Source organism: Salvelinus sp. IW2-2015, linkage group LG4q.2 (genome assembly GCF_002910315.2).
Source record: "Salvelinus sp. IW2-2015 linkage group LG4q.2, ASM291031v2, whole genome shotgun sequence".
NCBI lineage: Eukaryota > Metazoa > Chordata > Actinopteri > Salmoniformes > Salmonidae > Salvelinus > Salvelinus sp. IW2-2015.
The window spans coordinates 20,424,443-20,437,596 of record NC_036843.1 but is presented as its reverse complement, the minus strand read 5'-3'; the positions used below and the strand labels follow the sequence as shown (position 1 = coordinate 20,437,596).

General features: G+C 42.7%; 1 protein-coding gene across 1 annotated transcript in view; it reads left to right on the top strand.

The window, feature by feature from the left end:
* The window catches only part of LOC111963453 (serine/threonine-protein kinase D1-like), a 61,442-nt gene extending 48,606 nt beyond the window's left edge, over positions 1–12,836 (top strand). The window contains exons 7-19 of the mRNA XM_023986903.1: positions 12–89; positions 483–672; positions 1,826–1,949; positions 2,345–2,422; positions 2,867–3,155; positions 3,693–3,745; positions 4,319–4,391; positions 4,703–4,809; positions 5,072–5,233; positions 5,924–6,022; positions 7,070–7,337; positions 9,019–9,104; positions 11,671–12,836. Of these exons, the coding sequence (XP_023842671.1) occupies positions 12–89; positions 483–672; positions 1,826–1,949; positions 2,345–2,422; positions 2,867–3,155; positions 3,693–3,745; positions 4,319–4,391; positions 4,703–4,809; positions 5,072–5,233; positions 5,924–6,022; positions 7,070–7,337; positions 9,019–9,104; positions 11,671–11,904 (1,841 nt within the window). The 3' untranslated portion in view covers positions 11,905–12,836. The remainder of the gene's footprint in view (positions 1–11; positions 90–482; positions 673–1,825; positions 1,950–2,344; positions 2,423–2,866; positions 3,156–3,692; positions 3,746–4,318; positions 4,392–4,702; positions 4,810–5,071; positions 5,234–5,923; positions 6,023–7,069; positions 7,338–9,018; positions 9,105–11,670) is intronic.
* The last annotated feature ends 318 nt before the right edge of the window (positions 12,837–13,154 follow it).

Below are 13,154 nucleotides of genomic sequence, written 5' to 3'. Positions count from 1 at the left end.
CACGGTTACAGATTGCAAATTCAACTGTCATAAACGATGTGCGCCCAAAGTGCCAAACAACTGCCTTGGAGAAGTGTCTAAAAATGAAGGCAAGTTTCACTTTAGATAGTCATTTGCTTTAAGTGTGGCAGATTTTTCCTAGTAAGTGGTGGTTCATCTCATATAGTTTCCAAGAAATGTCACAGGATTGAGATATTTTTCTTTCAATTCTGCAACATTTACTTCAGTTATGAGAGACTGTAGGAAGATAATCATATATAGGACACCAGCTGAATTCTTGGAAGTACCAGAATATTCCTTGAAATATCAACAGAATTATGACAGTGAAATGATGTCACTGTTTTATTTTAAAATCTCTCCCACACTACCACTCTGATATTCTTTGTATTTTCCGCTTTTCGTTCCTTCTTCCAAAAAAACAGGGTTTCTCTGGCGTACTTCATTTTCTACTATTGTCTTTGCACTTGTTGCTCCTCCTCCAGATCTGCTGAGCTCAGGGGCGGAGTCTGATGTGGGGATGGGGGAGGGTTGTGACGACCACGACAGTGACATGAACAGTGGTCTGATGGATGACATGGAGTGTAGTGTGCTTGACWCGGGCCTGCCGGAGGCTGGCCATGGGGAAATGGGAGACCTCCATGACCCAGAGGATGACTGCAACAGGGCTATAAGGTGATTGACTGGGCCTGGGACTAGGACAGGGGGACCCCCAATGGCTATGGCTGTCAATATGTACAGTAGTCATAGGTCCTGTTAAAATATCCATTCTAGCATACTGCTTAGAATGAAGCAATGTACCCCGGCTCAACCCTTACCCTACCCATAACCCTAGCCCTAGCTTCATGTCCACATTCCGGTTCAACCCTTAGCCTTAACCACAACCCTAACCCTAGCTTCATGTCCACATTCCAGTTCAACCCTTAGCCTTAACCACAACCCTAACCCTAGCTTCATGTCCACATTCCGGTTCAATCCTTAGCCTTAACCACAACGTTAGCCCTAGCTTCATGTCCACATTCCGGTTCAACTCTAACCTTAGCCTCAACCCCAACCCTAACCCTAACCATAGCTTCATATCCACATCCCAGTTCTAACCTAACCCTAACTTCATGTCCACACCTCAGCTCAACCCTGACCATTTATATTAAGTGGCATTGGTTTTAAAGGGTAGTGGGGGTACATTTTTACATAAATTTCCATCAATTCCCACTTTTTCAAGTGTGCTGAGTTTGAGTCAGTATTTGGCAGGCGCCGCTAATGTTAGTGTGGCTGTTAATCAGTCTGAGTGGCTTGAGATAGAAGCTGTTTTCAGTCTCTCGGTCCCTGCTTTTTTGATCCCACCTGTACTGACCCTCGCCTCTGGATGATAGCGGGTGATACAGGCAGTGGCTTGGGTGATGTCCACACTCTATGTCCCACACCTCAGCTCAAACCCTGACCCAATCCATAACCCTAACTTCATGGTCACACCTCGCTCAACCCTTGACCCCAATCCATAACCCTAAACTTCATGTCCACACTCAGCTCAACCCTTGACCTCAATCGCATAACCACTACTTCATGTCCACAACCTCGAGCTCACCTGACCAATCCATTAAGTCCTAACTTCATGGTTCCACACCTCAGCCTCAACCCTGACCCAATCCTAACCCTAACTTACATGTCCACACCTCAGCTCAACCCTGACCCAATCCATAACCCTAACTTCATGTCCACACCTCAGCTCAACCCTGACCCAATCCATAACCCTAACTGAGTCCTGAAGTTGAGAAGAAAAGCATTCACACTGACACAGTTTTTATGTTTGACTCCCTTCATTCCAAAGCCCATCTACTAGCAACAACATCCCGCTGATGCGAGTGGTCCAGTCAGTCAAAAACACCAAGAGGAAAAGTAGCAATATCATGAAGGAAGGTTGGCTAGTGCACTTCAGCAGCAAAGACACTCTGGTAAGTCTGATTATATTCATGTATTTTTATCACACCAACTAATCAATCTGCTGTAGAGTGGCAAAATTCCATGATTTCTGGAAAACCTGCACATTTTGGAAAACGTACAGAAAATTTGCAACTCTAATGTTCTGCCATTTTATAGACCTCATCATCTTTTCTGTGTTTTTTTTGTAATGTTTTGTGTGTTTTGTGTACGTTATTTTGTGAATGCATGTCTTTTAAATGTTAAATGTTGTTTTTATATAGTCAAATCTGCTATGGGCACTGACCTATGGCATAATAGATGCTTTATGAGTAGATGGAAACCCCCATTGCCAAGAGGTGGAACGCACCAGGAAAATATGTTATGTTGTCCCAGTCTGTGCAAAGCTCTCTATCTGTTTCCACTTCAGAGGAAAAGACACTACTGGAGGCTAGACAGCAAATGCATCACACTTTTCCAGAATGACACAGGCAGCAAATACTACAAGGTAAGAAATCAATTGAAATGTTATATAGATTATTATGGGTGAGGGGTGAATGAAATCTAAGAAATAAAGTTAATGCAAACTAATTTACTGTAATTTAGAGTTTGAATAAGACGAGGTAAACATGCAGTTTTACACTGTACTCTGTACAGATAAGCAGGCTGCAATCACTTTTTCATATAAAGACTTAGTACGATATCATGTAATTTGTAGCAAGAAGTAAGCAGCCTGGACCAAGACATTGATCAGACATTGATCAGATTGAAATATCATGTTGATATTGAAATGCAAGTGCTCTAACCACTGTAAAACGACTGCTACTACAACAATCAATCAAATGTATTTCATAAAGCACTTTGTACAACAGCTGTTGTCACAAAGCACTTGACAGTAACCCGGCCTAGTCCCCAAACAGCAAAGAGCAATACTACCTCTGCTATGTGGCAGGAAATTCCGTTGTCAGAGGTGTTGTCTCTGGACCCAGCCAAGACCTTCAACCTGCTGTCTGAGGGCTCCAACGCCCACTGCTTTGAGATCGCCACGGGCAGCCTTGTCTACTATGTAGGGGAGAACCTTGCGAGGCCGGAGGGCCCGGGGAGCATGTCGGCCCACAGCAGTATGCTGGTCAGCGGGGTCGGGCCGGATGTGGCCAGGATGTGGGAGATGGCCATCCAGCATGCCCTCATGCCCGCCATCTCTAAAGGACTGTCACACGGGTCACGTCACAGTGGCCACAGTAAGTATAAGCAGAGTTAATTGGATAGATGAACTCTTATAGAAATGAATGTCATTTAATTGAAGCAACCTTGTTTTACTCAACACTAGGGTTGCAAAATTCTGGTAACGTTCCCAAAATTCCCAGGTTTTCRAGAAATCCTGCTTGGAAGATTCCTGGAATCAGGAGGGGAATAGGTAGGAGATCCTAAAACCTCCAACCAGGATTTCTGGGAATTTGGGGAAAGTTACCAGAATTTTGTAACCCTACTCAGCACTCGGAAGGAACACTCTCAAGGTTATAGTATGGAATAGTCTTAACTCTTATGGAATACTCTTAACTCTTATGGAATACTCTTAACTCTTATGGAATACTCTTAACTCTTATGGAATACTCTTTATGGAAACCTCTTAAACCTCTTATGAATACTCTTTAACTTTGTTTATGAATAGTCTTAACTCTTATGGAATACTCTTAACTCTTATGGAATACTCTTAACTCTTATGGAGTGCTCTTAACTCTTATGGAATACTCTTAACATTTCCCTTACACCAACAGAGGATGTTTCCATCAGTATTTCAGTGTCCAACTGCCAGATTCAAGAGAACGTGGTAAGTAGCATTTGGTCTCACGTTATTTGAACAACTTTGGGTATATTTTTATTTTCAGATTTAGTGACTATAATATTGGTCATAATATATCTATATTATATATAATATTGCGGTAATAATATATTGCTCCTCTTGCATGGTTAGGTAATTTTTTAGATTTTGTAGGATTGAAAAAAATAATCGACAGAAGACAGTAGACAACTTAACATTCCACAGACATGGATCCACTAAACTAGACATGACAGTGGCTGGGACTGTCCAACCTTCAACATAAAGAAAAAAGCTGAATGCGTGGTTAGATTTCTGAGGTGACATCATCTTCTAAGTAGCTCAAATGGAGATTATTTTGATTACCCACTCAGCCGAGCAGTTGCCATAGCTACTCTTGATAATTAGTCACAGTACCACTGGTTATAATTATATTTCTGGGCAACTCTTCCAGTCGTGTATGAGATTAGTGGGTATTAAGTTGTCATGTGAGAAGAGATAAAAATGGTTGTAGACAAACCAAAAACGAAATATTTGTGACAGTATACACATTTAAACCCATTGACTGGATTTTCACACCTACAGGATATCAGCTCAGTGTATCAGATATTCCCGGATGAAGTCCTTGGATCGGGCCAATTTGGGATTGTTTATGGAGGTGATGCATTTGTACCTCCTTGTCACACTGATAACCTGGCAAAAAAAGTGTTAACTTGATTGCACGAGGGACACAGCCTTTTATAATAATTCTCTCCTGATCTCATGGCAGAAWAATATTTGCATGATATTTGCAAGGAGGTGTTTATTATATTGTGAAATAATGCAGTATATTGTTAAAAGGGGTTTATCAGATCAATTTTAATCTTTTGAAAAAGTATTTGAGATAATCATTAATTCTGAGAAGTTAAACCTGTATAAACCTGTAACCTGCCTTTGATTTCTCCATAATATAATGTCTCCATACTACAGGAAAGCACCGAAAAACTGGCCGGGATGTAGCAATTAAGATCATCGACAAGTTACGCTTCCCCACCAAGCAGGAGAGCCAGCTACGCAATGAGGTCGCCATCCTTCAGGTAAACACACCAGCACTCGTGGTCCTGTGTGCTCATATGAAACACACACTATTAGAACCTTTTTCTCAGATGTTGCCAGACACACGTTATGATGAACACATGAGAGGAAAACAACAGATCTAAAGACAAAAATAGAGATATTGTCTCGGTAGGTAAATAATGAAGTTATTATCATGACAACACAGTGGGTGTTTGGAGAGCCTGTCGAGCTCTCTGCCTGCTTCCTTTAAAAGGCTCCTGTGTTTCTGTTTTTACTTCCTAGAACCTGCACCACCCTGGGGTAGTGAACCTGGAGTGCATGTTTGAGACGCCGGAGCGCGTCTTCGTTGTCATGGAGAAGCTCCACGGAGACATGCTGGAGATGATCCTGTCCAGTGAGAAGGGGAGGCTGCCTGAACGCATCACCAAGTTCTTCGTCTCACAGGTAACCCTGGCTGACAAGCGTTGTCGCTCGCAGACAATGGACGGATGTGCTGTAGCAGTGCCACACACCTGCTTTTACTGTGACACTCACATACTGTATACTGTATAGAAACACAGTCAGTGAAGTAAAAGGTTTACAGGTATGCTCATGTATTTTTCTGATAATAATATCATAACATTTGTTTAATCATGTGTTGTTGCACTTTTCACTATGATATGCAATGTATTTATTTATTTCAAGTAGCTCTTTGCTGTAGTCAAATGACCTAGTGGCCTCATGGCTGGAATGTTATTCATATTTTTAAACATGATTTGTTTTTAAACGCAGAAAATCCTGTGTTTCTATGTCCAACAAACATTTTTGTTATACTTCAGACTTCTGCGATGTATATAAAGTGTAATATTAGGATGCAAACTCTCAATGTAATACATTTCCCCTCTATATCTGACATGGTACAGGTGTCTTATTTTTTAAAAGCCCATAACCATGTGTTTGAGTTGTATGCTTTTGTTTCAAAGTAGATTTGTTTAAGACTACCAAGAAACAGTCAGTGTGAACCTGATTAACTCATTGCAGTAATGTTTGACAGTATATAAATGCAAATGACCAGATTATATTAAATGTTTTAATCATCCCTAATTAAAGTAATCATTCACCATGTACAAGTCATTCATTTCACATATTTTTCAGATTCTTCAGGCTCTTCGTCATCTCCACTTCAAGAATATCGTCCACTGTGACCTCAAACCAGAGAACGTCTTACTGGCGTCCGCAGATGCTTTTCCACAAGTAAGCAAACCTCTAGCTCAGCCTCCAAACAAGCCAAAACAGAAACATCAATTTCACAGACATAAACAGACATTCATCTATCAGTCTACTCTAAGATAATGTGGATGATTATGGAAACTGCACTCAGTGTCTCTACAATGTTCTATGTCTCTTGATTTTAATGATACACTCCCAATTATGCTGCCCTTCTCTCCATAGCCATAGCCCTGTACTGCTCTGTACTGTACTATGAGTCACTGTTTTAGGCATGGCCAGGCATCGGATGGGTGTTAAACAAATTGCATTTGTGTTATTTACAACAAATGTTTTCTGAAAGGGAAGAAGGAGAGTCCGTTCTTATATATCTGTATTTCATTTCCCCAAATATGCTCTGGCAACATCACTGGCGTCGTTATAGTGCTGAGAACTGACATCCTCTGGCAACATCACTGGCGTCATTATAGTGCTGAGAACTGACATCCTCTGGCAACATCACTGGCGTCYTTATAGTGCTGAGAACTGACATCCTCTGGCAACATCACTGGCGTCATTATAGTGCTGAGAACTGACATCCTCTGGCAACATCACTGGCGTCATTATAGTGCTGAGAACTGACATCCTCTGGCAACATCACTGGCYTCATTATAGTGCTGAGAACTGACATCCTCTGCAGTCTTGCCAAAGTCTATTTTGGTAGAATTCTGTAGCTACAGTATATCGTCTGTAGACCATATCATGTCCATGTCGAACAGACAGTGTGATAACGTTAACTGGCCTTTTGGGTAATCCTTGCCAGCTGATTATTATTATGTCTGTGGAACCAACTGTTTGGATGGCGAACATACAGGATGTTATGTATTAGCCTTCTCTAAAAAGTCTTAGTCCAGTTACTCTAGTATGAAACCCTTGATTACCACCGCACTTTCTCATGTTCAAGTGAATACGAGACTTGGAACTGTGGCAGTGTAATATTCACTACCACACATGACCGTGTCTCAAACGTCACTGATATTCCCAACATAGTGGGGAATCTAGTGTAATTTGAGACACACCCTATCTGTGTCTCAGGTGAAGCTGTGCGACTTTGGCTTTGCCCGCATCATTGGAGAGAAGTCTTTCCGTCGGTCAGTGGTGGGCACTCCGGCCTACCTGGCCCCTGAGGTCCTGAGGAATAAAGGCTACAACCGCTCCCTGGACATGTGGTCTGTGGGGGTCATCATCTACGTCAGCCTCAGCGGCACCTTCCCCTTCAACGAGGACGAGGACATTCACGACCAGATCCAGAACGCTGACTTCATGTACCCACCCAACCCCTGGAAGAAGGTGTCCCAGGAAGGTGGGTGTCTGTCGAGCAGCAATGACTCATGCATTACTGGGATAACTGCATTACTGTACAATAACATTTGATATAGTTGTGTTGGAATGATACACCATTACTCTGAAAATCAGACTAGAATAGCCTCTTCCTGAGTATCTGTTGGATTTTGTAATCATATAGTGAATGTTTGCTACACGGTCAGAATGCCTTTTATGATAATCTGATTTAGTAGCGGTGCGTTGGTAAAATCACTGGGGAAGCCAGAAAGAAAAGCCATATTACAACCTATGTGTTGTGATAATTGCGTTGTTTGCTCTAGTTAACATTAGCCTTCAACATCTAGCTACATATTGAACTTCCGTCCTCTCAGTCCAGGGGCACAATGTATGAATTTATGGTTGGATTAGAATCGGCATTATAATCATTGGCCAGTACGGAGAATTAAGTAAAACCACAAGCCCAAATCCATATCTCCATCCATGGCTAATTTAGGAAAGGGACAATTTTAGCTAGCCACCGAAGGACACCAACACAACTAGATGCAACAATTTAAGTTGTTTCTGTCAATTACGTATTTCTGTTTATGCGATGTGATAGGAGTGAAGCAAAATCCAAACTGGCTTCCCGTGACACTTTTTTTTGGTGTGCCAGGACAATTCACTGTTGTGCTCGCTCAGTTTAGCTCAAAGCTGATTGGCTATTATTTTATACTTTTTTGTCAAGCTCGCTGGCTTCCCTTGCATTCAATGGTACGGGCGGCAACAATGTCATACTCTTTATGACCAGACAGAATCAGATAGATGTCATACACATACAGAAACAGAGGGACGCTGTTTCGCACACTCAGATGTTTTCTCTGGTGAGATACATTCAGCCTCTTGCAAATTGAAGAACAATTATGAAACACAGAGACGAATGATAAATTAAAAAAATATGTTTTCGCATGAATACACGCCATGCATTTACGAAGTCAGTGAGTCAGTTTTATGTTTATCTGAGGGGGTCTGCAGATTTTTTATAATTGATTCGTGTTAGGGCCTGTCTAGCATAGGAACCTCTCTTATCACAATTTTTCTCACCTCTAGTGCTCCATGGCTCACAAAGCCTACAACACAAATCCTGGCCCCAACAACTATGCTGCTATTGAATTGAGCGGATGGCGTGCGTCATTGTCCGAGAGATGGAAAAGGAAGGAAAGAATGTCTGTGTATGTGTGAGAGAGTGAGAGAGAGAGAGAAGCAACAGAAGGAGAGTGTGTGTGTGTGTGTGTGTGTGTGTGTGGTGTGTGTGTGTGTGTGTGTGTGTGTGTGTGTGTGTGTGTGTGTGTGTGTGTGTGGTGTGTGTGTGTGTGTGGTGTGTGTGGTGTGTGTGTGTGTGTGTGTGTGGTGTGGTGTGTGTGCTTGAGAGAGAGGGAGGAATAGACAGAGGGGGGGAAGAGAGAGAGTGTGTGAGAGAGAGAACCAATTCTTGTTGCAGCCTATTCATGTGCATAATGCCAAGCGATCCCTGGTACTATAGAGGAGTGGCCTAAAGGTCAAGAATCCCAACTGGGACTCAGAGAACCATGACCCCTGAAATAATCTTAACATGATGTTGGCTTTGCTCATTAGCCCTTGCATGGCTCTGAAAGGGGCCTGCACCAAATCCTCTAGGTTTCCCACCATGAGTTATCCTCTGACGGCCTGCTTTGTTGTTCCAGCAATTGACCTCATTAATAACTTGCTGCAAGTCAAGATGAGGAAGCGCTACAGCGTGGACAAGTCGCTCAGCCATGCCTGGCTACAGGTAAGCTCTCCCTACTGCATACTCTCCTTACTGCATATATCACAAATTAGTTTTAAAAATAATGACATTTTCGGCCCGTCTTTCAGCCATCCCTGGGTACAGATAAGCTACCCTTCCATAGCTGCGGACAGTATGGGTGCTGAGGGTGCTGCAGCACCCCCTGAAAAATCACAATTTAAAAAATGTATTATTGAAAATATATATTAATACAAATATATATTTTTTCACAAAAGTAGTGCACTGTGCCTTTAGTAGTATAATCGGACTGATATAGACCACAGGAGGTTGGTGGACCTTAATTGGGGAGGACAGGCTCGTGGCAATGACTGAAGCGGAATGAGTGGAATGGTATCAAATACATCAAACATATAGTTTCCATGTGTTTGATGCCATTCCATTTCCTCCGTTTCAGCTATTATTATGAGCCGTCCTCCCCTCAGCAGCCTCCACTGATATAGACGTCTGTAATGCGTGCAAAAATAATTGTTCTGTATCTCCACTTAGTTGTATAATTAAGAACAGTATCTTGCAGGATTCAATAGTTGATATTGTAAGAGTAGTTGCCATGCACCTTTCTCTGCTGTTGTCACTCTAATGTAATCCAGAAAGAACAAAACCCTTTCCTCAAAGATTTCAAAGACACAAAACATCCACATCAAATTAAATAGTTTTCTTGATCAAATAACATCACTTTTTGTGCAATATTAAATGACCATCCTTACAAACCACTTAATGGAAAGGTACGTTACTGTATTGTACATAGGCTGGTTATCTAGGTTTGTACCTGTAGACTTTCTATCACCATGATGAAAATCAATGCACAATGCAGTAATTGAGTACATTGAGACATAAGTGGTTTGTGATGATGTGATGTGAGAATGTGGCTCAGTTGGTATAGTGTGGCGCTTGCAATGCTAGGGTTGTGGGTTCGATTCCCATGGGGAACCAGTATGAAAATGAATCCACTCACTACTGAAAAGGAAGGAATAGAACTTTTCAGTTTTCACATAGAAAGAAGTTGCATTTGCGAAGTATTTCAAGAAACTGGATAACATGCAGTACCAGTCAAAAGTTTGGACACAACTACTCATTCAAGGGTTTTTCTTTATTTTTACTGTTTTCTACGTTATAGAATAATAGTGAAGACATCAAAATTATGAAATACCACATATGGAATCATGTAGTAACCAAAAAAGTGTTATACAAATAAAAATATATTGTATATTTGAGATTCTTCAATTAGATTTAACAGACAATGTAACAGATAGAAAAATTTACTGTACATATCACAAAGGAGTAAGAAGACTTATTGTATTTGGATAAGTCTGTCAGCCATCCATGGCTACAGTAAGTATTTTATATTATTTAAAAATATTATTTTTTTTACCCCGTTTTCTCCCCAATTTCATGGTATCCAATTGGTAGTTACAGTCTTGTCTCCTCGCTGCAATAAGCCGCACTGCTTCTTGACACAATGCCCACTTAACCCAGAGGCCAGCCGCACCAATGTGTCGGAGGAAACACCGTGCTCCTGGCGATCGTGTCAGTGTGCACAGCGCCCGGCTCGCCACAGGAGTCGCTAGTGTACGATGGGACGAGGACATCCCTGCCAGCCACACCCTCCCCTAACCCGGATGACGCTGGACCAATTGTGCGCCGCCCCATGGGTCTCCCGGTCGCGGCCAGCTGCGACAGAGCCTGGACTCAAACCCAGAATCTCTAATGGCACAGCTAGCACTGCGATGCAGTGCCTTAGACCACTGCGCCACTCGGGAGGCCGGCCACAATAAGTCTTTCAGTCATCTTATGGCTCCACTAAGTCTGTCACGCCATCCATGGCTACACAAGTCTGTCAGACCCCCCTGGCACAGCTAAGTCTGCTCAGAGATCTATGGCTCCACTAAGTCTGTCAGCCATTCCATGGCTACATCTAAGTCTGTCAGACCCCCTTGCTACACCAGTCTGTCAGCCATCCATGGCTACACTAAGTCTGTCAGACACCCCTTAGTACACCAAGTCTGTCAGCCATCCATGGCTACACTAGTCTGTCAGACCCCCCTTGCTACACACAAGATCGTCGTCAGCCATCCATGGCTTACACTAAGTCTGTCAGACACCCCTGGCTATACTATTCTGTCATACACCCTGGCTACACTAAGTCTGTCAGACCCCCCTTGCGTACACCAAGTCTGTCAGACACCCTGGCTACCACTAAGTCTGTCATACACCCCTGGCTACACTAAGCTGTCAGGACACCCCTTGCTACACTAAGTCTGTCAGCCATCCATGGCTACACGAAGTCTGTCAGACACCCCTGGCTACACTAAGTCTGTCAGACACCCCTGGCTACACTAAGTTTGTCAGACACCCCTGGCTACACTAAGTCTCTCAGACACTCCTGGATACAGGTAAGTCCTACAGCAAGAGAGATGAGAGACATGAGTTTGTAATCCAACAGCCGCAAAAAATCCTACAWTATGATTTTTTTTGACACAATCAAAAGAAAATAATTGAAACTGTAGGCTAATGCTAACTACTGTGTCCCTGCTAATGATGTCCTTCTCAGGACTACCGAATGTGGCTGGACCTACGTGGCCTAGAATGGAAGATGCACGAGCGCTACGTCACGCATGAGAGCGATGACACCCGCTGGGAACGCCACGCTGAGCAGCACGGCCTGACGTACCCCGCCCACCTGGTCAACCCACACGCCGACGTCAGCGAGGGGGTGGAGCCTGACCCGGAGTTGGAGGAGGTGGACACCATGGTGGCCCTCAGCGACAGAGTCAGCGTGATGTGAATACTGTAAATGCAGGGCTACTATCCCCTTAAGAGTCAACGTGCTGTAGTACTGAACACTGTTGCCTCTGCCCCCTTAAGAGCCGTCTCACTCCCTCCACAACACAACACACCACAGCACAACTGACTGACTGACTGACTGACTGACTGACTGACTGACTGACTGACTGACTGACTGACTGACTGACTGAGCCCTCCACTCCCAGCCAGCAGCTAGGGGCTCGATATCCAAACCCTGCCTTTAAACTAACTGCCTAACTAACAAGTAATCCCATTTCTAATTGTCTGTATATGAGTCAATCAGGTCTATTGCCTAGCTGCCTCATGAAAGACAATCTAACTTCTTATACTGTAAAACTCTGGGTGTGAAGGATCATCCAGGTGTACTGTATGTTAAGTCAACAGCAGCAAACAATCCCCCCCAAAAAGCCAGCTAAACGATTTAGTCAAAACCAAAATGAGATGTGTTTCACTGTGATTGGGTGCAACCCAACGAGACAGCTCAGGACTAACCTTAGTGGTATTAAGAGTGAGAAAGGATATTATTATTACTAAAGTTTTATTTCACTCTTGAATGTACCTTTATATGATGACATGATAAGAATTCACAGAAAACCAGTATAGCCAGAAATGGTGGAAAGACAAAGACAGAGAGGGAGATAGAGAGCGGACTCTGTGGGCTTCAAGAGTATGGAGACAAAATCCTGAGGCCTGGATACAGAGAAACAGTGAAGGTAGAATACCTGTAAGCATTTGTTCTCATCAAGAGCTAGCTGCTTTTCTAGTCTATAGTGTTGAAATGTGTTCATGGTGTGATGCTGAATGTTGCGTATGTGGCTACTGTACAGTATGTTTGTGCTCTTTGCGCAATTGCAACCAGCCTTTAATGCATTTTTGCCTACAGGGAATACATTATTTTCTCTGGCTACACATTTAAATAAATATATTTCAAAGCAGATATGTAAGCGTTTAATACCATTTATTACATGATTTGTGAGTTTGCTTTACATATACTGTACACCCCAATGCCTCATGCCTTATATTTTGACCTACATTTGAGTACACTGGCAACAGGAGTTATTGAGAACATATGTTTACAAATTGCAAGTTATTTTAAACATGGCACCCATACTCATGCTGCATCTTCATCCATAGTTTAGGGGGACTGCATGAAGAATGAGAATGGAGAATCAGGGATAAAGATGAGAGAAAAAGAGCCATTCCCCATACTGGGAGAAGAAAGTCAAGCCA